The 25404-nt window shown below is 43.8% G+C and overlaps 1 protein-coding gene across 1 annotated transcript in view; it reads left to right on the top strand.

Annotated features, from left to right (window-relative positions):
• Positions 1 to 25404, top strand: part of LOC147905221 (ABC transporter A family member 2-like) — a 118028-nt gene that overhangs the window by 4164 nt on the left and 88460 nt on the right. The window contains exons 3-8 of the mRNA XM_087378756.1: positions 9193 to 9362; positions 9452 to 9637; positions 21966 to 22061; positions 22151 to 22351; positions 22643 to 22802; positions 22897 to 23114. Of these exons, the coding sequence (XP_087234882.1) occupies positions 9193 to 9362; positions 9452 to 9637; positions 21966 to 22061; positions 22151 to 22351; positions 22643 to 22802; positions 22897 to 23114 (1031 nt within the window). The remainder of the gene's footprint in view (positions 1 to 9192; positions 9363 to 9451; positions 9638 to 21965; positions 22062 to 22150; positions 22352 to 22642; positions 22803 to 22896; positions 23115 to 25404) is intronic.

Below are 25404 nucleotides of genomic sequence, written 5' to 3'. Positions count from 1 at the left end.
GCTGAAAATTTGAAGCCAGGGTCCACTGGAGTAGAGATTGGCTTGCAATCCTCAAACTGAAAACGATCAAGGAGCTGTCCAATATACTTGAACTGTGACATCATGATACCCCCCTCAACATGAGCAAACTGAATGCCCAAATAATAGTGCAGCTGTCCCATGTCTGACATTTCAAAAGCTTGCTGCAAATCAGCCTTGAAAGCTGCAATATGCTGAGTATCAGGGCCCGTGATCAGCATGTCATCCACATATAAAATCTGTTAGAAAATAGGAGGGAATGAATCACTCAATCCTCCACCCGAGATCTCTCCAACTCTCACACACTCAACTCAGATAGATGATCACAGATGCAACAAACACACACTCAGAAATATAGACGGAGAGAGAGAGAGAGTATATTCATCCACCGGATGGTGGGCAGAAAATGGCTCCAAGGGAGCAATACAAAACTCAGCAGGGTGCTGGAAAACAATGATGAACTCTCTCTCAGAAACTGCTCCAGATCTGAGTGCAGAACACAGCCTTGGAGAGGGGCTTTCAGTTTCGCACTGGATGCTGGAGTGAATGGAGAAGTGGGCCTTTTATAGGCACTGCCCAGGACCCTTCAGATGACCGACCAGCAGGGTCAGTACCCTGTCTGGTGGCCGACCACATGGGCCCCATTAAACCGCCTAGGGTTGGCCCTGGTCGGTGGCCCTGGTTGGGCCGACTTGGCCTGCCACAGGCCCCTATATAAGGGTGCCCTGTGCAGCCAATCTGCACTGCTGCAGGAGCCTCCACGTGAGGCCTAAAGCCCCTATATACCTGCTGTTGCAGCCAGCGACCAGCCCATGTGCTGGTCGCCTATTTCTGCCATGCTCTCCTCCCTCTGTTTCTGGCCTGAGTCTCTCTCCCAGCCCTCCTACCTCTCACTGCTCCTTGTCCCCTCAAATCGGGGGCTCACAGGTGGGCACAGTAAGAATCTAACACCCCCCCTCAATGTCACAACGGTGGGCCAATCCCCATATGTCTGATGAGGTGTTCCATCTGTTCTCGAGGGAGTGCCATCGTGAAGAGGTCGGACAAGTTGTTGGCAGTCGGGCAGTACATGAGCTCGATCACGTTGTCGATGATGAGCTCTCGAACAAATCGGTAATGAACTTTAATGTGCGTGGTCCGCGCATGGTACACTGGATTCTTGGCAATGGCTATGCAACTTTGATTGTCGCACATCAGCACTGTTGCATTCTCCTGACACATGTCCATGTCCTCCAGAATCCACCTCAACCACAGTGTCTCACAAGCTGCTGTACACGCGGCTCTATACTTTGCCTCTGTAGATGAAAGGGCCACTGTGGGTTGCTTCTTACTCAGCCAAGAGATGGCACCAGATGCAAGTAAGAAGCAATACCCTGTTGTTGATCTTTTGGTGTTAGCATCACCCGCCCAATCACTGTCACAGAACCCGCCTAGTTCGATGCCTTTGGTATAGGTGATCCCATAGGTGCAAGTACCGTTTAGATACCTCAGTACTTGTAAACCTGCATCCCAATGACTCTTCCTGGGAGAAGCAGAGAACTAGCATAATAGCCCAACTCCATAACAAATATCAGGTCAAGTATTGGTAAGGTAAAGCAAACTTCCTACCAATCGTCGGTACAAAGGAGTATCGACCGGCTAGGATGTGTCGTGAACACTTAGCTTGAGCCCGACCTCCATGGGAGTTACTGCTGTCCTGCAATCCTCCATCTAGAATCTCTTCAGAAGTTCTCTGCAATATTTCTCCTGTGAAATGAAGATCCTGTCTTTGGCCTGCTTTACTTCTATCCCAAGGAAGTAGTGTAATAACCCAAGGTCAGTCATCTCAAACTCAAACATGAGTAGCTCCTTGACCTGAGAAATCTTCTTGACATGGTCACCTGTCAAGATAAGATCATCAACATAGAGGATGAGTACCAATCGCAACCCCTTCTCAATGAACAAGTAGAGGTTTGCCTCAGAAGGGCTCCGACTTAGCCCTATCTTCTGAAAGAATACCATCGATCCTTTGGTACCAAGCTCTGGGGGCCTGTTTCAGCCCGTATAATGCCTTCTTCAACATGCAGACCTTTAATGGGGACCCTAGATCTTGAAAGCCCGGTGGCTGCTCTACGTATACCTCCTCCTCCAAGGTTCCATTAAGGAATGTAGACTTCACGTCCATTTGAAAAATAGGCCACTGGAATTGGGCAGCAGGGGCAATCACTGTCCGGATAGTAACCATGCGAGTTGTGGGAGCAAAAGTCTCATCAAAATCCATGCCTTCAGCTTGAGCAAAACCTTTGACCACTAACCTTGTTTTGTACTTATCCAAGCTGTCGTCGGATTTGTATTTAAGTTTATATACCCACTTAGTGCCGATGACTTTCCGTCACGGGGACCTGGCCACTAAGTCCCAGGTATTGTTCTTCATGATAGCATCCATCTCTGCCTGCATGGTAGCCTGCCATTTTGGATTGTCCTTCGCCTCCTCGAAGGTCCTTGGCTCTTCACGCTGAGCCACCAACGCAAAATTCACGGATGGGGTCTTCTGAAGACGTTGGGACCAATGCAATCCGGAACTACTACTCTCAGGTATGTCGGTGACCCGAGAGTCTTCCAATGTTCTTAGGTACCATTGGGGCAACCTCTTCTGCTTCTCAGTGGGAGGAGGAACTGGAACTGCTTCTGGAACATCCTGCTCTTCCTCAGTACCTTGTGGAACATCAACTTCTGATTTCGCCACCTCTTGGATGGTCAACCTGGGGCGGGGTGGGTTCGGCGGTTGAACAATCTCCTCCTCCTCCTCAATATGAGGCTCCTCCTGGGGTTCAGGTTCCTTTTCCTCGAAGATGACATCCCGACTGATAAGGATCTGCTTCTTTACTAGGTCGAAGAGTCGATAGGCCTTGGATTCTTCACTATACCCAACAAAGATACATTGTCTGCTCAGGGAATCAAGCTTGGTCGTGTCTTTCTTGTGCATATGCACCCATGCGTTAGAACCAAAAATGCGAAGATGAGTGATAGAGGGCTTCTTACCATAAAATGCTTCATATGGATGTTGTCCTTGACGGCCTTCGTCTTGGTCCTATTGAGGATGTGTACTACTGTATTTACAGCTTCACTTCAATAGGCTTTAGAAAGGTTCCTCCCTGGTAATATAGCAAGCCGTGTCTTCGTGGTGGTTTTGTGCTTCCTCTCAGCTACCCCGTTCTGCTGAGATGTATGTGCTGTGGTGAGTTTTCGCTTGATCCCATGCTTGTGACAAAATGTGTTGAACTCAGAGCTAGTTTGGGATCATGTTTCGACAGTAGTCTCGCAGGACTTATGCAACAGACTTGAGGAGCCTTTCACAGATGAGGGGCTCTGGGAAGCCCTCAAGGCTCTCCCGACCCAGAAGTGCCCGGGGGAGGATGGCTTGTGACTCCGGTCTTCTTCCGAAAATTCTGGGAGATTATCTCCATTCCTTTTCGTTTCGCTTGCGAGGAGATTTTCGACACAGGCCTTCTCCCTCAGCCTTGTGCAGGGGGTGGATTTGTTTGATCCCAAAAGGGGGAGATAGGTCAGATATCCAATAGTGGAGGCCGATCACTCCACTTGATACTGCATACAAGATCCTCGCCAAGGTCTTGAGTTTGCAGTTACGGCCTCATCTTACCGACATCATCCATGACACAGAGATTGGGTTTGTCCAGGAGCGTAGCATCTTGGACAACATCTTCACGTTCTGGAGATAGTGGATTGGTCCAGGGAGGAGTCACGGCCACTGGCCATCCTTCTCTTGGACTTTGAGAAGGCGTACGACATGGTGGAGTGGTCTTTCCTGGAGGGCACTATGAAGAGATTGGCTTCTCAGACAGATGGGTCAGAGGAGTTTCAACGCTATATGCAGGGAGCTCTAGTCAGATGATTATCGGGGGACACACAGGCGAGGCCTTTCCTCTCTCTCGCTCAATTCGCCAGGGCTGCCCACTAGCTCCCTTCCTCTTCTTGTTTGTAGTGGAGGCTCTGGGCTATTATTTGAGATCACAGGTGGCAGGTCTCACAGGGTTGAGGCTCCCAATCAGGTAGGAGGAGGAGCTCCTTGACTTGGAGTTTGCAGATGACACGGCCTTGTATGTTGAGGGCACCACGGCGAGTCTAGAGAGAGTCAAAGGCGCCTTGGCTATCTATTGTGAGGCCTTGGGGTTTCAGATGGATACCGTGGGGCCAGAAAGCGAGATACCTCGGATGCCAGGTGGGTATTGACATCACAACAGAGCAATAGATTACCCCAGTCCTTGAGAGTGTTTGGCGCAAGCTTCTCTATTGGAGCTCGGCCAAACTCTCCCTCTCAGGTCGCGCCTTAGTGGCAAACCAGGTCATTCTTGCCACTACCTGGTATATTGCCTCCTGTTGGTGCTTTCACAGAGGATGCATTGGGCAGCTCCGACGGTTGGTACGGAACTTCCTCTGGGCAGGTTCAGATGGCACGAGGAACACTAGAGCCCGAGTAGCTTGGCAGACGGTGATCATGCCTTGGGAGGCTTGGGTATCATTGATCAGGAGATGCAGAGCAGGGCCCTTCTGGGCAAGTTGGTGGTTCGTGGCCTCATTCCAGGTGCCAAGCCTTGTTGGAAGCTCCTCTTACAGAGAGGGCTTCTGAGGAACACCCCACGCATTCGGGGATAGTGGCAGCCTTCACATAGATGGATCTTCTCAGAGGCCCCCCTTATAGGGAAGGGCTCCCCCTTGATGAGGAGTCTTCACAGGATTTGGTAGAGACTCGCAGGGGGTCTCATCCGTGCTCCATCTAGATGCAGAGAGGAGTTCAAGTGTCAGCCCCTTATGTGGCACCCAAAGGTTAGAGATCAGGAGGGACGTATGCTTGGGCAGCGGACTCACATTGGTTGGGCACAGTGGGACAGTGGTCTAGCAAGGTCTTTTGGTCGCTGAAGCAGACTACCTATGGAGGCAAAGGCGAGGCTCGATGCCCTAGCGCATCTGAGAGGGGTAGGGCAGCGGATGGGCAAGATTGACTTAGCCATTCCTGAGTCCTGGTGGGAAGGACTTCACATTTGGAGAGACAGCAAATGGTTGGGGCAGTTTTGCTGTACTAGTGTTCCCTTGAGGATTTTGATGCAGCACGGCAACACGCACCTCGGCTTCTGCCGTGTAGGACCTAGAGACCTACTTCAGCCCCTCACTGGGAGTGACCCTGAGATGGATGGGAGTCTTGATGGGATACACAGGCAGATGATCAGAGTGGTAGGACGGTTGGGGAAGGAGTGGCACATTGATCCTCCCAGTATCTCAGAGCAAGACGCCTCTAGATGGTGGTTTTGGCCCTCTAGGGGTGGCCTAGCTGAGACGATAGATGAGGTGCCTTTCTTTTCCTACACCACATAGATTGGCAGGAGACTTCAGATGGACTTGTCGAGATGGACTCCCTTGAGGGAGAGACACTGGGTGACCTAGAGAGTGCCCCGAGATGCTCGCTCCAGGTTTTGGACATGGTTGTGGTCCAACTTGCGGCCGAGGAAGATTTCATACTTCTTCTGGCTAGCAGCCCACGGAGGCTTTCCCATTGGCCCATGGTTGCAGCAGATGCGAGTGGAGGGGCAATGCCATGGCTGCTCAGATGGTGTACTGGAGACTATCCCACATTGCCAATGGAGTTGTCGTAGCACAGCGAGGATCTGGATGAGAGCCCTCAGGATCATGACACGAATGCAGAGTCTACACCTGGGGAAGGGTGGCTTGGTTGACAAAGGGAGGACACACATTTCAGATTGATGAGATCTCCCCAGCCTACCAGATACAGGGTTAGAGCATTTAGAGGATTGCACTCCACAAGGCAGCCCCCCTTGATGCCCTAGCTCCTCCTCCTCCTAGGGAAGACATTGTTTGGGAGGTGGTAGCCAGCATCACGGCTTGGAACATTTGGGTGGCTCACTACAGTCTTGTGATGGGAGAGCACCTGGTTCCACCCTCGGCTACCTTGGTTGCCATCTGGCAGGATATCATTTACACTCTATGTTCCACCTAGGAGTGTGGGACTCCAGGCTCCAGGGCAACTATTGAGAGGCGTGCTCGTTTCTGCAAGGCTTGGCTTGCAGGTGTTTTCTACATCTTCACTCCGCGAGGGATTCGCTGGTTGTATAGTCCCCCCACTTGGCTGTTAGCCCAAGTTCCAAAGATCCCCTAGGCAATGAGCTGATGATTGGGCAGCTGATAGTGACACGTGGAGATCGACTTCTGGATACTGTTTCTTACTCTCATTAAGAGTTGTGTCATGATGGCTGAGTAGAAACAACCTACTGTCGCCCTTTCATCTACAGAGACAGAGTACAGGGCTGCTTGTACAGTGGCATGTGAAGCATTGTGGCCAGGTGGATTTTAGAGGACATGAATGTGGCCCAAGAAGATGCGACTATGATTTTGTGCGACAACCAGAGTTGCATAGCAATCGCCAACAACCCCGTGTTTCATGCACGGATGAAGCACATCAAGTTCCACTACCACTTTGTTTGTGAACTCATCGACAAAGGTGTCATAGAGTTCATGCACTGCCCGACCGACGACAACATCTCGGATGTCTTCACCAAGGTGCTTCCCAGGGAGCAGATGAAACACCTCATTCGACGCATGGGGATGGGCCCACAGTTGTGTCATTGAGAGGGGGTGTTAGAAATGTCACTGCCCCACCTATGACCCCCCGATTTGAGGGGACAAGGGAGGCAGGAGACTATAGGGGGATGGGACGCTGAGAGTACCTTGCTGTCTGAGGGCAGCACCCTGCCTGGAACAGTGCGCCAGCACCACGGGCCCATGCGGGGGCATCTGCAGTACGTGTGTACCAGCTAGTAGCAGCCAACAAGGTCCAACATACGGGGCCTTATATAGGCCAAAGGGCTGGCCTAGAAACTGACCAGATGTTGGTCATTTTGGACCTTCTGGGAGTCGGTGCAGCAGACTGGAACCGACTGGAAAGTCGGTCAGTTCAAGGGGCTTGCTGCCCATCTATATAAACCCCCTCCCCCCCACACTTCTCATCACCAGCATTGACAGCCAGCACCCGGGCAAGGGTGCAAGGAGAGGAGTAGACTCAGCTTTTGTATCAGCATCTCTTTGCTGGTTGTTCCTCACCTCTTGAGCTTTTGTCAGCCCACTGTTGTGGAAGAATATATCTGAGTTTTGTCTCTCTCTCTCTATCTCTCTTTGAGTGTTGTATGAGCTGCGATCAGGAGTGTGAGGAGTGAGTGATTCTATCCTCTACTTTCCAACATCAACATACACAAACTAGGTCAGCCCAATCTGTGGCAGGTTGGTTGGGCGTGTATCTAGTCAGCCAGATCATCATTCTATTCAGCCAGATTGGAAGGCTTCCGAGCCTATACATACGTACACGTTGTAGGAGAGTACATGTGAGTGCAGGAGGGAGCAACATGCAATGCTCACCCTAGAGCAAGCTACTGAAGCCTAGGAGAGGCACGGGGTGATCCAAGAGGGATTCTATAGCAGAGGGTTCAGCAAATAGAGCGTGCAGATGTTTGCTGGAGGTGTTGGTACAATTTTGGAGCTCCTTTTGTATGGATTTCTGTATTTGTACGATTGGATATATTATAATCTTACAAAGGTATATTTATAGATGAGATCTGTTTTGGCTGTATATCTGTGTATTCTCTTTCTATGATCTGAATTGCTCTCTATATCTCTTGTATTTGCACAGGTCTTGAAGTGAGATAATTGGGTGTTGCACTATGGCATATCTTCGGCAATAGATGTCTTGTGTTCTTAGATGGTGATTGCAATGACATTAATCTATCTACATGTTGTATTAGCTATGCTATGCTACAAGCAAGTGTGGGTTTGTTTTCCAACATAGACAGCTCTGCACGAGCAAGCATTTCCGAGATGGGTCACGAAAGAGATTGGCAGTATCTCAGCTTGGTAAGCGAGGAGCAACCTAAGCATTTGAAGCTAGCCACTTGAGTATGGGCATTGAAGTTGTGGTACCAAGGTATGAAGAAAAGAAAACCAAGTGTGAGCTGAGGTATATGGGGGAATACCAGAGAAGTGTTTGAGCTGTCTTTGGAGTGGACCTCTGAATCAAGAAAACCTCACATCTGTATATGGTCAATTCTTGGCTGTGATCACTTTCTAGAGCGAGCCTTGCTTGAACCCAATCCCGAACCTTGATAAGAGTAGGGAATTGAGGATGTTGTCATTTGAGCTCCTTTGACTAGACCTGTAGGTCACCTTCCTACCACGCGATGAAGGAATAGAGAGAGATAAAAGGGAAAGGAGAGAATGACAGGGGGGGAAGAAGGGAGAGGGAAAGCGGGTGGGGATGGAGGAAAGAAAGGTCGGAGGGAATGGAGGAAAACAAGATAAGAAAGAAAGGAGGGAATGGAGGAAAGAAAGGAACAGAAGAGAGGAAGGTGGGAAAGGAATGGAGACAAAGGTGGGAAATGATGGAGGGCTAAATTAAGTTTTATATTTTTTAAAAGGGGAAAGGATGTGAGGGGAAAGAAAGTAGGTGCGAAGGGCAGAAAGGAAGGAAAGGATGGAGGGAGGGAGAGAAAGGAAGACAGGAAGGAGGCCGTCTGCTGCCCATCCCCTATACAGGCAGCAGGCGATTCGTCGAGCAGCTGTGGCCCAGCATATAGTCCAAGGCCAAGCAAGATAATGGTGCAAGGGCATGTTTACCACTCCAATCGGAGCACCTTGGAGGTGGTGTTGCGAAAAGCTGGGGCGGGAGAACAACTGCCATCGCCTTACAGATTGTGGCACCTCAGTACAGCCCATTGAGGGGCAACGGACACTATAGGTGTCGTGGGGGAAGGAGCAATGTGAATGCCTATAATGGCTGGGACGAGAGCCCTGGCAAGTAGGGGGTCGACGGCAGGGCAGATGGAAGAAAGAAAAAACTACTGCTGCTCCCTAAGAAAGACAACGGAGTGAACTAGCTTGTCTGTGATCACATGCTCACATGCTCCAGATTGGTTTCCCTTTTGGCATTTCATGCACTCTATTGTACTTCGCCTCGTGGACCATTCTTGGTCTTTTGCAGATATATTCTTTCTTTTTTCTCTGTCTCTCATTTCTTTCTTGCCATTTGGCTCGCAAAAACAGTTCTCTATTTGTAAGATGGGGTATATTCTAGCTATGCCTTCTAACTTCTTGCAATAATTCATGTATACTTTACAGATTCAACCATTGAATGGTCAGTTGCATTCAAGGAATATGCTCACCCCAGCCTTGAAACATTTTCAACAGTTGGGACAGTAGGGCCTATCTTCCTGCTCGCAGCTACCATGTTTGGATTTGTCATTCAAATGAGCAACCTTGTTACTGAGAGGGAGCTAAAACTTCGGCAGGTAATTAAGTCTGTCTGTCAAACTGTTATATATTGAGTTTTTCATATAATTGAAGAGATATTAACATTTCAGCTTCTGGGCTTCTCCAGGCCATGTCGATAATGGGGCTTCTGGACTCAGCATATTGGTTATCTTGGCTTTTATGGGAGTTCGTGTTGGCATTGATATCCTCGACTCTTATTGTACTCTTTGGCATGATGTTTCAATTCGATTTTTTCCTCCACAACAATTTTGGCGTACTTTTCTTCATGTTTTTCCTCTTCCAATTCAACATGGTAACACATTTCTTGATTATTCTATAGATTAAAAGTCTATGTATGCTTGTGTATCCATGGGAAAGGAAGAATAAAGCTAGAAATGACGAAAGACAACCGAGGCTACTGAAGAGAGAATGATGCCAAAGCAGTAAAAGCAAAAGGCTCTTTCATTGTCACCCAATTAGGGCCAATCGATGTCATCTTAGGAGCACCATGACTTGCTGATCAAACAGTATGAGAGGTTAAGGTCTGCCACAAAGTACCATTCTAGGATACAATGATCATGCTCTAGGTTACTATTTGCATGCATCCTCTAATATTTAAAGGCCTAGTTTGCAAGCCCCATCAATGGAGGGAGGAAAAAGAAAGAAAGATTTAATAATGTCTAGGAAAGATCAAAAGTCCAATGAGACCAAAGTCTGAAATACATCAAGCTCATACACCCCATGTAGGGGAACTACAGGTGTCTAGCACAACTCTATGATATTTAATTTGAACACTGGAAAATGAAAGAAAGAAAGGTGTATTAACATTTGTGGAAGGCCAAAAAAGCCTATGAAAAAAAAAAAAGACAGGATAGGGCAATTAGGACCAGCCATGGGCTCATACAGCCCATGTAGGGGGACTACAGGTGTCTAGCGCATCTCAATGATATTTAATGTGAACATTGGAAAATGAAAGAAAGAAAGAAAGGCTTATGAACATTTGTGGAAGGCCAATAGGGCAATTAGGACCAGCCACGGCTACTTGCAGACTTGCCTCAAGAGAAGGTCTGCACTTGCTGCAATTGTCCAAGCCAAGTCCCCAATGAATGCTATTATGCGAACAATATGCAAAAGATTCCACAATGTCTCAATTCCCAAGTGCATAGTTGCTATTAATAACTATTTGTGGTGCATGTTGCATGCATCTCCCGTCCTTCCAATATCAAAAAGCACTCTATCCCTGCTTCCCCAAACCCCTCCTTTCTCCCAAAGCCCTCCTCAACTCTTTACACCAACCTCCTCCACAAGTCTATATTCCCATTACCAATTCTTGTCTTTGGTAGTGTTGTTCTCTCTTCTCCACCTTATTTTATTTATTTTTTAAAGTTTTATTTTATCTTTGTAACTTAACTTTTCTCTCTTTTTTGGCTTTTCTACGATGAAAAAGCTCTTACAGTGGCCTTGGGGCCCTGGCTAACCCTAATTGTAATCTCCAATTCGGGGGGTATATTGGCTTAGGGATACATGCTATGATGAATTTGCCTTTTGGAAACCAACAAAGCGATCTCCCTTGACGTCATCTGGCTCTTGTGACGTACCCTTGTAGTAGTAAGGAAGGAGTTACCTTCGGATGAGTAACGACTGTGCAAACAAGCCTCCCCCTAAATACTAGTCTTGCTCGTGCTAGAGTTAGGGGATATAGTTATTAGTAAGGGAGAAACTTCCTTGAGATGGGCAAGGAGAGTGCAAACAAGTTCCCCAATGTTGGATCACCTGACCTCACCGAACAACATTGGAAATGCTAGTGATTCTTGTCTTTTTGGTAGGTGATTTAATTGGGTCTAGCTAAGTAAATCAAAACAAAAAGGTTCGAAGAAACATATGTAGAGAAAGGTTTAACTTTTTAGCTAGGTCAAACATGAATGATTTTGGTGAAGGTAACATCAATTGGTCTAACTTTAAGGCTTTATTAGCTAGCACTCATTATAAATAATAACATAAGAATTCTTAATAAACTAAGACGTCTTAGAAACAAGCATCTTAAGATTTCCGTTCCTATTAGTCCTATTCATACCACACAAGTAATTTATGTTGTCTATAACATACATAGTAGTAATATGCTTTATGTAGGACAAACCTATTAGAAGGCTTTTATTCAGTTTCAAGAACATGTTAGGGAAGCTAGAAAAGTTCATAAGAAGAATTCCTTGATTGAAATTTTAAAAACCTTATATGTGGCAATGGCAAAATCAGGTTTAAAATCTTTTCGTTGCTTTCATATTAAGCATATAGAGGACCATTTTAAAAATGCCAAGCATTTTTACAAGGTTGCTTGATCTCCTGAATTGTTTTGGATGACTTTCTTCCCAAGAGGTTTAAATTTGGAAGGAAAAATCAACTCATCATAAGAATAAAAGAACCCTATGATGTGGAGAACTCATGTCAAGCCTTTTAACATTTCTCCTTATCAACAGTCATATACATACCCTTGTATGAAAACCTAAAGTTATGCTATGGGATTTTCTTAGCTCTCCTACAATCTCTCATGTTGATCGTGATTTGCTTCCCTCAGTTCCTCTCCTCCTCTTTCAGTTCCTTTAGCTTCCTCAGTTCCAAGAGTTTTTGCTTCTCGAGACTATAAAAGAAGACTTCTTTACCTAGATAGACTAATGTCTCTGGGTCTTTTTTCAATTAAAAGGTTTTGAAAAATATAATGTCAAAGTTATGTTCAAACTTCTATACACCTTGGAAAACTTCTCTTTTGAGGATTTGAATCTAAATAAGCTCCATTATATACAGCTTAAAGCACTATTGGATCGCCTCTTAAAACTAAAAGCTTCCTTTCAAAGCAAAGAACTCCATTATAATAAGAAACTCTTGCTTTCTATATTTACTTCTTCTCTTGATAAGGTAGGCTTGCACTCAATTTTGAAGTCTCCTAAAGTAATGGATTCTTTCCCTTATTATGTGAGAAGAATTAATAGTGGGTTGGAAGTATGCAAAAACTTTAGGACAAAAGGCTTTCAACTATGGAGAGATAGGTAAAAGGCTTTCAAAGCATTCAAAATCTTCTATCCTTAGAGAACCTTGTTGTTGTAAAAGAAAGAGATTCCAAAGCTTCATTGATGCTGATTTAGGACATGTAGCCACATCTAATACTTCAATTTTACTTTCTAGTAACTAAAGAGACCTTTTCATGAAAGGCACGAAATTTCGATTGTACTCTTCAAAATAGTCTTTCCTTTTAAAAGCTATTGATAAGGGAATCTCAAAGTTTTCTTTGCAAATAGAAGAAAGTTTAGGAGTTCAAAATATTGTATCAGAATGGAAAGGGAAGATTTTGAAGAAAGTGAGTTTGAAACTAGAAGAAGTCTCTTCAGTTAATTGCTCAAAGCAAAGTAACCATCTTTCTAAAGAAGGTGAAACTCTTCTTTGAAAATTCCGTAGGAAATTTGTCATATCTTATATAGACAAATGTTCCATTAATTTTGTTTTTATTTGCAAAAATGTTTACTTAGAATGTATTTTGAGAGAATTAAACTCGCTAGCCAAAACTTACGCCCGTGCCTTAGTTTCTCAAAAGCAACACCAGAGTTTTTACAAGTCTTCAGGGCTTGTTTGCAATCTAAGTATCCCTTTTCTTTGTGCTGCTTGGAAGTTTCACAAAACTCCAAATAAGCCAAGATTTATTGCTATGGGGGTTAAAGGTCATTGTGCCTTTACCCCGGTTATGTACAATACTCAAACACATATATAAATGAATGAAAAAGAAGATTAGGGTGGTTCTGCACCCACTAAAACTTATGTGGCTCTCTGTTTCTTTCTTTCTCCCTCTTCCGTTCTTGCTTCCATTGAGAGCACTCTCAACTGGTATCAGAGCCCGAGTGATCTAGCTGAGAGTGCGTGAATGCCTGGAAGCTCAGCAGCTCTGTGGGAAGCAGGAGAAGCTCTGTGGGAAGCTTTGTGGGTGACTTTACCTGCATCCGAGTGTATAGAGACCTTGGAGGAACCTTTGGAAAAGTCACTTTGGCTTTGCGAAGTGGTTTTGAGAGCCTATTAAGTGTTTTCAAAGAAAAAGTCGTTTTTTGAGCTTTTCTCTGTTCCGTTCGATGACAGAGACTTCGTATTGACTTGTAGAGGCAACTATTGCTTGCTTTTGGTGTCCACTTCACTTCAGGAGCTTAGAAACACCTTCATTCTTGAATCTAGGATCATTTCATTGGATTTTTGACTCACTGTGTCAGTTCTTACGTTTTTCTGCTCGGGTGTTGGAACTCAAGTTTGGAGCAACCATTTGCAGATCTGTCAGTTCCGGTGGACTCAGGAGGTCCTAAAACTTCTATGTTGCTCATCATTCGCACTCCGGTGGAGTTTACAAACAGCTCTGTTTCCAAAAACGTTTTTCAATCCATGTGTTGGACCCAATGATTGAGACCACGGTTTTCAAAACCGTCTGTCCCATTGCGTTCCGGACGCCCAAAAATCCCTATCTGTCAATTCTTGCGCGATTCGGTGGAGGATTTTCAGAGTTATAGATTTCTGTGTATTCGATTTCATCTCTCTTTTATGCATTTTTCATTCTAAGGTTTTGAAACCTTAGATTTATGCCACATGGCAGTGGATAAGTGTTGACTCCCATTTCTCACTCATCGGTTGGGATTTTGGAGTTCCGGCAGAAGAGAGAGATTTGCAAATTTTCTTGCTGAGTCCGATTATGCAATGGTGCCCATGTTTTGAGGCATCTCAGGTTCTATTTTTCAGTAGTAGTCATTACCGTGGGACCATGATTTCTTGAGCATATCTTATGTAGATCACTCTGGTTACAGTTTGAGCAGTGTTGTGCGCTCATTCGCGGTATGCATTGGGTTGCAGTGGATGATTTATAGGCCATTTGGATGCATTGCGGTCCTTATTGGATGCGCTGATAGGCCCAAATTGCCTTGTGGGATGCTATTTTTATGGACGCTTTGCACATGGATGCTATTTTATGCTGAGGGACAGCTTTGACACATTACAGGTGATGTACTGATAGTGCTATGCTCTCTTGGATGAGATATTATTGATGCATATGCCCATGGACGGTCTTTATACTTGAGCCATTTGGCACTTACTAGCATTTTGGATTGCCATTGCAGTTGGCATTTTCTTTTGGGCCAGATTTGCTCATATGGATGCATAGTATATGCACATGAGTCAGATGCATCTTTTGATGCTTTGAGCTTTGAGTTTTGGTGATATTGCACTCTATTGTGGCATACACATTTGGGTGCACCTGGTATTTGGTGTGATTCTCTCTTACAGGCACTAGCATTTGGGATTTTGCTTTATTTGCATCATGGCATCCTCTTCCATGTCTGAAAAGGAGTTTTTCAACATTAAAAAGTTTGATGGGACAAACTTTTCTTTGTGGAAAGAACAGATAAGGGATGTGCTTATTCAAAAGAAACAGATTAAACCCTTGGCAGGGATTGAAGCTAAGCTTGCAAATATGTCTGAGGATGATTGGAATGAGTTGGATACATTAGCAAAGTCTACTATTAGACTTCATCTTGCAGAGTCTGTTTATTTTCATAGTAGTAAATGAGCAGACTACGGAAGATTTGTGGAAGAAACTGTGTGGCACTTATGAGAAGGAAACTGCCTCTAATAAAGTTCACCTCATGAAGAGGTTGTTTGAGCTGCAGATGAAGGAAGGGGTCTCCATTGCTTCTCACTTGAATGAATTTAATATTATTTTCAGCCAGCTTCAGGCTCAGAAGATGAATTTTGATGCGGAGACTAAGGCAATATTTCTCTTATGTTCATTGCCATCCTCTTGGGATACCTTCCGTACAGCTATCAGTAACTCTGCACCTGGTGGATGATGTTGTGGGTAGCTTGTTGGCCGAGGAGATTAGACGGAAGTCTATGGACGGCAACAAGCAGGATGCAGCCTTAAATATGCAAAGGGGCAGATCACAGTTCAGGGGGAAGTCCCAAGAAAGAGGAAAGTCTCGTAGCAAATCCAGGGCATAGAACATTGAGTGTTACCACTGTGGCAAGAAGGGCCATATGAAAAAGGATTCCTACAAGCTGAAAAGGGAGCAAAAGGATAAGAAAAAGAATGCAAATTGGGGTGCAAATAAGAAGGAAGAGAGTCCAAGGGAGGACAAAGGAAAAGTGAAGATTGAGGAGATCAATGCAGTCACACATGATAGTGACAATGACATTCTCTTCATGTCTAGTTTATCTGCAGAGTTGCTTACCACTTCAGATGATGCATATTCCCAAGATTGGATTTTGGATTCTGGTGCTTCATTCCATGTTACTCCCCATAGGGAATGGTTCTCCACTTATGACAGTGGAAAGGCAGGTTGTGTGCATCTTGGAAATGACTATGCATGTGACATAGTCAGAGCAGGTGACATAAAGTTTTCTTTTGCAAATGGGTCTGCATTTATTTTGAAACATGTGAGACATGTGCCTAAGTTGACCAAGAGTCTTATTTCAGTGGGTCAGCTAGATGATGCTAGTTTTCACACTACTTTTGGTTTTTAGAGTTGGAAAATTCAGAAGGACTCTATGCTTTTGGCCAGGGGTACCAAGTGTGGGACTTTGTATCCCTTACATGTATCAGGGATATTTGATCATGTTGTTGCAATAACCGAGCAGCCAAGCACTTCTTTATGGCATTGCAGGTTGAGGCACATGAGCCAAAATGGAATGAAACTCTTATGCCGTTTGGGTTATGTACCGCATTTGAGTTTCTTTGATTTTGAATTTTGTGAGCACTGTCTATATGGGAAGCAGACTAAATCAGCCCATAAAAGAAGGGGAAAGAAAGAGTTTGAAAAGCTTGATTTGGTGCATTCAGACGTATGTGGTCTCATGCCTACACGGTCATTAGGCGGGGCTGAATACTATGTGACATTCATTGATGATGCAACTAGGAAAGTGTGGGCTTATGCTATAGCTCAGAAGAGTGATGTATTTCAGGTATTTCAGAAATGGCTGGCCTTGGTTGAGAATCAGTCAGGTAGAACGCTTAAATGCCTACGGACTGACAATGGTGGAGAGTATCTCTCTCATGACTTTCAGCATTTCTGTGATACAGGTGGGATTAAGAGGGAGCTCACATCCCCTCGTACTCCAGAGCAAAATCCAGTTGCAGAAAAGATGAACTGTGTGATTTAAGAAAGGTTGCAATGCATGCTTTCCAATGCAAGTCTTTCTGGTGGTTTTTGGGCTGAGGCAATGAAGACTGCAGTGCATGTGATCAATAGATTACCTAGTAAGAGTTTGGATGGTGGTATTCCTGAAGAGGCATGGAGTGGCAAGAAGCCCTCTTACTCTCATTTACATATATTTGGGTGTGAGGTATATGCACATGTGCCGAAAGAGCTTCGAAAGAAGCTAGATCCTAAGTCTAGGAAATGCATCTTTCTGGGTTATGGTGAAAGTGGAGAGATGGGCTATCGTCTCTGGGATCCAGAAGCAAAGAAGATCATACGCAGCCATGATATAGTCTTCAATGAGAAGAAAATGCAGAAGGCACCCATGAGGGAGGTTGAAATGAGGAGAATCGCTTTCCAGGATGTGAATCCACTTGCATATGTTGATAGACAGTAAGCTGTCCATGCACCAAATGTGCAAGAAATGGTACCACCAAATACTCCCACAGGTATACAATCAAGGGTAGATGATGGATCATCTATTGGTGGAAATGATGAGCCAAATGTGGCTGATATGCAGGTGGGACAGCAAGCTGAAATGCCCTTGAGAAGATCATCTAGAGTGTCTAGACCGCCTGATAGGTTTGTTCCAAGGGTAGACTATGTGATGCTTACTGATTGCAGGGAGCCTTCTTGCTACAGAGAGGCTATGATGCGTGAGGATCAACGCAAGTAGGAGCATGCTATGCAATCAGAGATGAGTTTACTTATGAAGAATAAGACTTGGGACTCGGTTTCTTTGCCACATGGAAAGAAAGCATTGCCATGTAAATGGGTCTACAAAATGAAGGTCACAGGTGATGATGTGCGTAGGTACAAGGCCCGTTTGGTCGCTAAAGGGTTCAAGCAAGAGAAGGGTGTGGACTTTGATGAGATATTCTCTCCGGTTGTGAAGATGACCACTTAGATGCATGCTTGGACTAGTGGCAGTAGAGGATATGGAGCTTATGCAGATGGATGTCAAGACAGCTTTCTTGCATGGGGATTTGCATGAGGAAATTTACATGGTGCAGCCAGAAGGCTTTGAAGAAAAGGGCAAAGAGCATTTAGTTTGCAAGCTGAAGAAGAGTCTCTCTGGTCTTAAGCAAGCGCCTAGAGAATGGTATCAGAAGTTTAATGCTTTCATTCAGTCCCAGGGTTTTAAAAGGAGTGAAATTAATCACTACCTCTACACTAAAAGGGCTAAGGATAATAGCCTGATAATCCTGGCACTATATGTGGATGATATGCTGTTGGCTAGCAAGAATACTTATGAGCTAGATGCATTAACGGCCAAGTTGCATGAGGCCTTTGATATGAAGGATTTTGGACTTGCAGGTCATATTCTTGGTATGCGCATCACGCGTGATCGGAGTAAAAAACTCCTTTGGCTTTCACAGAAGAAGTATGTTACAAAAGTATTGCAGCGTTTCAATATGGAGGGGGGGAAGGCAGTGAGTACTCCATTGCCTCCATATGTGAAACTGAGTCATACAGATAGTCCCAAATCAGATGAGGAGAGGGCCATGATGGTCAAGGTTTCTTATGCATCAGCAATTGGGAGTCTTATGTATGCTATGATAGCTACTAGACCAAACATTACATTTGCAGTGGGAGTTATTAGCCGGTATATGGGTAATCCAGGAAAGAGGCATTGGGAGGCAGTTAAGTGCATCATGAGGTACATGAAGGGTACCAAGGAGATGTGCATCTGCTTTGGTAAAGGAGACATGCGTGTACTTGGGTACACAGATTCAGACTATGCAGGGCATGTGGATAGTAGGAGATCCACTTCTGGTTATGTGTTAACCTTTGCAGGTGGTACAGTGTCGTGGATGTCTCACGCACAGAAGTGCGTTGCTTTGTCTACCACAGAGGCTAAGTATGTTGCAACCACAGAGGGTTGCAAGGAGGCTATATGGCTTGATAGGCTAGTGGGAGATTTGGGGATTCATACAGGTGTACCGACATTGCATAGTGATTCCATGAGTGCTATTTAGCTAGCACGGAATCCGATCTTTCATGCAAAGACCAAACACATTGAGTTCAGGTACCATTTCATCAAGGAGGTACTTAAGGACAAGCGCATAGAGCTTGTCAAGGTTCATAGAGATGATAACCCTACAGATATGCTGACGAAGAGTCTACCTAGTCAGCGGTTTGAGTATTGTCGTGTATTGATGGGCATCAGATAGTATGCTCACTGGTTGTTCTCCCTTAAAGGCACATTATCCTTTAAGTGGGAGGTTGTGGGGGTTAAAGGTCACTGTGCCTTTACCCCGGTTATGTACAATACTCAAACACATATATAAATGAATGAAAAAGAAGATTAGGGTGGTTCTGCACCCACCAAAACTTGTGTGGCTCTCTATTTCTTTCTCTCCCTCTTCCGTTCTTGCTTCCGTTGAGAGCACTCTCAATTGCAGCTTCTTTGTAAGACTACTTTCATAGATGTCTCTAAATGGCTAAGCTACTACTTCAAAGCCATGTTTCCTAGTGTCCATGAAGTTTGGAGGGACTTATTAAAGGAGGCAGATGTCTCCTCGTAATCAAGCTAGATTTTAAATGACTCTTTAGGAGTGATTCCTATTATAAAAAAATTTAATTCCTCTCAAAGCATTCAAGAAAAAGAGCCTCCTATTCTCCTTCAAACCTATGACTTTACTACGCTTTTACAAAGATGAGCTGGTTTAGAATAAAAAAGCTAATGGCTGAAGTTTTTAACCTAAGATTTGACAAAGATAGATGCCAAGTGCTGAAAGTTGAGAAAATAGCTTTATGTTTTGACTTGTTGTGGCTAAATAGTAAAGACCATGACATTGATTCTAAAAGGAAAAGAGACACAAAGGTCATAAGTATTGAAGATGTTTGCTCTTGGATAGATTTTCTTTAGATAATAGGTGATTCTTTGTTTTAACAAATTATAGGAATCCCTATGAGCACTAGTCTTTTTAGCACACTTTTATCTTTTCACTTAGGAATTTGAGTTTATGCAATGTCTTATTTCTATCAATACTTAACCTATCATTTTACATAAGCTTAGTCAAGTTAGGCGTTTTCTAGATGATTTATTTGTACCAAATGTTCCTAACTTTCAAGACTTTATGTACAAAGATGCTTGTGCTTTTAGAGAAGGAATCTATCCTTGCGACTCTTGTGAATTGAACTGCACTTCAAGAGGGGATTCTTGTGTTCTCTTAGATTTTAGACTTTGTCAATCTACCGTAGGATTAGAGGCTTATATATTATAAACGTGAATAACCTGAATATAGTGAATTACACACTATAAAAATGCCTCACATTGACTCAAACATTTCTGATTTGGCAAAATATTCCATAGACTTTCCTGCCTTTGTGCAACTAAGGAGTCTTTAATCACTCAATGTAGTAATTTGATCACTTTACTAATACACAAGAGATATAATCCAAGAAAAATAATGAAAAAAGTACGCACAATCTTGGATATGAAGTCTTTTATCTATGGTGTATCGGCCTTAGGCATGTTTAGAATGATTGAACATAAGCTGAAAACAAAAAGTGGGGAGCTGAAACCCGTTTTACTTTTAGCTCCAAAAGAGAGTTTGATTGAGTATGCATGTGCTTTCTAAGTTAGGAATGTAATTTTGCATCTTTGTAGGAAGCCATACATAAGTGGAAGAGGTTCATTTAGTTTTTTAAATAATTCATTCATTCTATAAATTCTTTCTTTCATTCTTACTTGAGTGAGAGAAAGAGAGTTTTTATTCGTGTTTTTTGGTCGATTTTGTTTCTTGATTTGCTTGTTTATTTTTGCTTAGTCACCTTCTTCCTTTCTTCTTTATTTCTTATTATCTTTCTCTTTTATTTGTTGACATATTTTAGTAAGCACCGGGTTTGACCAAGAGACTTCGTGGAACTACATGTGTCTATTAGATCCCTATGAATGCCAATGTAAATGGAATGTTACTGAAAAGAAATACATGTGGGATGGGCCTTTGGAAACTTGAGTCCTCAGGCACCTATCCAGGGGCATGATGTGAGCTGGACGTGTGCTGGACTGGGGTCGATGGTGAGTCCCAATGTCTCTGGAGCATATAAAAAACGAGTTTTTCTTGTCTTCTGCTCTGCCCCGTGGGTCAGATTTATGGGTGTCATGCAGCTGCCTGGCACAATGATGCTGGGATGACCTTCCCCTTGATCGGGCGGGTATTTGTCGGGCTTGTGGTCAGCCTCCTACTGACCTGTCGTTATTGAATAGTGGGCTCAAGATCCCATGCTTGAGAAGGCTATGGTGATTAGAAGTGTATGAAGCCACATGAAGAGGAGATGAGGAGAGATTTGTATGGGGAGGAGATAACAGAGAGAGGGAGGAGGAGAGTGAGAGAAGAAGCAGCTAGAGATTTTGGCTCACCTGATAAACATTGTACATGGGTTTTGTTGGGAGCAACCTTGGAACTGATCTTGTTGGGCAGTGACAATGGCCAAGTAATGAAGTGAAAGGGTGATGATAATCTATTATACTTTCATTCTGAGTGTTGCATTGAATTGGTGTAACCTTCATGTGCTTGGGAGTGCTTCCAGAAACTGTCTTCCATAGTTGCTTGCACCATAATAGCATGTAAGTAAGTGAATGTGAGTAGGACGCTCGCATAGAGACTCCTTGCACCGCTGACCTTTTGCCTCCAGTAACACTTCTGGAAGAGTATGAGCTGTTTCCTTAGACACTAGCTGTTGGGATACCTTGTGAAGTTGGACCTTGAAGCTCATGTTGGCACATTTGGTGGCTGAACTGAAAGCCTTTGAAATTTATGTTAGCCCTATGCCACGCAGAAACTTTCGAACCTCAACAAACCTTGTTTCACACTTGAAATGTTATAAGTCCTCACCCAAAGGCTCAGTCGAGGCAAGCCTATGATTGTTACTGGAGCTAAGGGACAACTTGGCAAATTGAGCGAGAAAGAAGCAGTTATCCACTTGCATTCTTCTAATAAGAATATACAAACATGCAGAATAGTAAAGTAATGAGGCATGGTTAGCATCAGCAGATGCTAGCACAACTTGCAAAATTAAGAGAGCAGTATTCCATTCCAATGGCATTATACATGTGATTTTCAATTGAGAGGAAATCGCCTAGATCATGCTCATTTTCCATCAAGTCCTTTGCTCAGAAACAACACTCAGTATCTCTTCCTCAATTTTTTGGATCAGGGAATTTCTTTGTTGATTTATGCTTCTTATAACTATCTAACTCATTTTCTAAATGTTCTGGAAAACTTAGGTGATTGTCAAGGCCATTTTGCATACTTAATGAATGACCTATTTCCTTGTCTCCAACTGTTTTTCCCTATAGAGTCTCTTATGTTGAATGGTCATAGTAGATCTGTAATGCTTTTCTTTGGAATTTATGCCTCTCTTTAAGCTGAATATTGTCTTTCTGATTCTTTTGTTGCATGATTCCTTACATTGGAAAAGATCGGGTTTGCATTTATGCTGTCAGCATTTGTCCACAACTCAGCATCAGCCAGGACTGTTGGATTTTCTGTTTTCATAATCGGTTTTTTGACAGAGGTATGCTTTTATCCACTCTCCTATGTTAATTGGGAGGAGTTTGTTTTCAGTGTACTTCTGACTGGCCTGGCCTTTATCACTGCATGCAGTTAGTCACAGCCTTCGGTTTTCCTTATGACCAGTCCTTTGCGAAGTTTTTACAAGTAATCTGGTCACTCTTCCCTCCAAATCTCCTTGCCATCGGTCTGCAATACTTGGGAGATGCCACTGCTACAAAACAGGACAGAGGTATCAGCTGGGAAGGCCGGAAGAGGTGTTCTTTTGCAGATCCAAATTGTGTCCTTACAATGGTATTTGACAATCTGCATCCAAAACTGGCAGGATCTTCCAAAATTTTTGCATTTTGCTATAGACAGCCATCTAGATGCACCCTGCATTGCATTCTTTCATATGATCACAAATTCTTATCTGACCAATCCAAATCACAAATAGATTTTGATTTCTGCATGAAGTCTGCTGCTACTCACTAAGCACTAGAATGATGTACAGTGACAGAAGAGTTGCCAAATGTCTTGAAGCCTTTTAATTTCAGCATTCGCTCTAAAGACAGCGAACTAATTTGATAAATTCTGCCTCCCCAGGATCAGATTTACATATGGCTTACATCAACGTTCTTTCTATGGTTTCTGCTTGCAATATACCTTGACAATGTTGTCAAAGATGTAAATGGTGTGAAGAAGTCATTTAATTACTTCCTAAGGCCATCTTATTGGATAGGGAGCACATCTAGCAACTTGGAAGGTTTACCTGCACCCTATTATCGTGTGTTTTATTAGCTCTAATTTTTATCATGCCCACCATCAATTCTGCACTGTGTTTACTTATTTTTTTCCAGGCGGTGATGTCTGCACATGCAGTGGCTCTCACTCAAGACCGCAGGAAAGTAATTCAATTGATGAGGACGTAGCAGCAGAAGAGCAACTTGTCCAGGAACAAGCAGAGATGTTTCAGGATCCAAATGTTGCAGTGCTTGTATGTGGTTTGATGAAAACATTTCCAGGAGCTAAAGGATGCTGCAATTGTAAGAGCACACCTGAATATCATGCAGTAAAGGTTTGGACACTTCTTCCGATGAGGTTTAAGTTTCCTCTAACAGCTGTGCATTCCCAGAGAATATTTTTTACTGACATTTTCTATTTCAAGGTAGCTAAATTGAATTGTTGTGTGTGGGGGCATGTGAACATGTGCTCGTAGATGTGTGCCTGCACACACACACTTTTTTTTAATAGTGAAAGCTTTGATTGATTATAGTACAAGAATAGTCACCTCAGAAAAGAGGCACTAGAAAATACATCAACTGAAGATCTCAGTATAAGCCAAATATACATCCTGATCTATCTGGCGAGTCTGCAAGCAATAAAAGAAAGATTGCTACAGAGAACGCTTAAAGAAAGCAAACAAAGAAAAATTGGGATCACTAAAGACTTTACAATTGCGGTCTGTCCATAAAGTCCAAAGTGCCCGATAGCGAGCCCAAACAAAGAAAAGATGAAACTCCGGTCACTGTGGATGAAAACCAAAGAGCCAGAAAAATTTCCCGAAGAGAAGAGTCGGGAATCTCGCTCGTAGCCTCTGTCGAAGAGAATCCAAAAACTTCGGAGAAGACGGGTAATGCCAGAATAAATGAGGTACAGTCTCCTGAGAAGTCAAACACCGATGACATAAAGCAGAAGCAATGTGCCTATGGGCCAGCAACAGTCGAGATGGAAAAATTCCTAGCAGCACTCGCCATAAAAAAACCTGTTGCCGAAGTGGAACCTTGTATGCCCAAAGTTGCCACAGTCTTTTCCTCCGCCAATTAGCTGGCCGATGCATTGGCCAAAGAGAATTACCCCTTTCTGAAACCCAGGGTTGAGGCAAAAGGATTTTGTATAATGCAGGCGCGCACACACTTTTTTTTTGTGTGTGTGGAATCTTTGAGTCATTATTTTATAAAGAAGCTATCTCAGAAAGGGAGAGCTTTAATACATCAAGAGAAAATCTCACTGTAGGACAAATATACATCATGATTAAAGACATGAGATTGCAAGCAATCAAAAAGCGATTGCTGCAAAGAGTGTCTGAAGAAAGAGAAAGTAGAAAAATTAGGATCACCAAAGACCCTATGATTGTGATCCTCCCATAGAGTCCAAAGTGTCCAGTAGCGAACCCAAACAAAAAAGAAATCAAACTCCTGTCTGGGTGGATGTACACCAAAAAGTCAAAAGAACTTGCCAAAAGCAATTTGAGGAAACCGAGCTCTCAAAAGTTGCCCAAGGAAGTCCAAGAAAGCACGAGAGGAAGGGCAATGCCAAAAGAGATGAGGCACAGTCTCTCTCAGAGCCAGACATCTGTGACAAATAGAAGAAGCAATATGTCGTCGTGCCAAGAGCTGTCCATGAGAAAGAACATCCAATAAAGCTCTCCACAAGAAAACCTGCTGATGGAGAGGAATCTTAGAATGCCAAATCTGTCTCAAACGTTTCCTCCACCATTTCATAGGGCGACCTCCAGCATTTCATAGGGCGATGAAGATGCCAAAGCTGGTTTACCCTTTGAGAGATAAATGGCGAAGGAAGTAGAACTTTATAAAGAGAAGAGACAGTAATATGTGCAAACTGCAGAGGACGGCATGACTACAAAAGAGAGTGTCCAGTCTTGAAGACGATCCTGCTGATGCAATGGAGGAACCGGTTGAAAAGGCTGGAGCATCAAAGTAATTTATGCCAAAGTGGACGATAATGCATTCCAAGGTCAAATTTTGCAATGGCCAAAGAAAAAGAAAGGGGAATTCTAGCATCATCAACAACATCCTGAACCAAACGAATCCCCTTGAGACTCAGAAAATACGAACGTCGAGGCTCATGCAAAGCCAAAGAAAGGGCAAACACTCTAGACCAATGTATGCTTTCAGCTCTGAAAGAGTTGCCTTGCAGGGAATCACTGCCATGCCATTCCAAGTGAGAAAGGATATGTTTCTAATCCATCAACAAATGAGAAACCAAAGGACAGCCGGGGATTGTGCTTGTCACAGAACCAAAAAGAAACTCCCACTGGGTAAGCTGCTAATGACCAAAAGCTGGAGACTCAACGTGCAAGAGCAAATGACGAATCATGGCAGTCCATGGTTGAGAAACTTGCTAAAACTGTAGCATGAGATTCCCCTTGTGGGCAAGAATGTGCACATGGATATTAAGAATATTAAGACCTCCATGCATCTTGGGAGAACAAAGCTCCTGTACTGGAAGCAAACACAAGCCGTTTTTTCCATGGCGAGAACACCAGAAGATTTCCAGCACCTTTGACATAAAAGAGGCAAGATCAGCCTTGCTGAACATAATAAGAGGCAAGTAGAATTGAATAT

Source organism: Dipteris shenzhenensis, chromosome 1 (genome assembly GCF_047967505.1).
Source record: "Dipteris shenzhenensis isolate YYH24624 ecotype China chromosome 1, Dip_SZ_1.0, whole genome shotgun sequence".
Taxonomy (NCBI): Eukaryota; Viridiplantae; Streptophyta; class Polypodiopsida; order Gleicheniales; family Dipteridaceae; genus Dipteris; species Dipteris shenzhenensis.
This window is presented reverse-complemented; position numbering and strand designations above follow the sequence as displayed.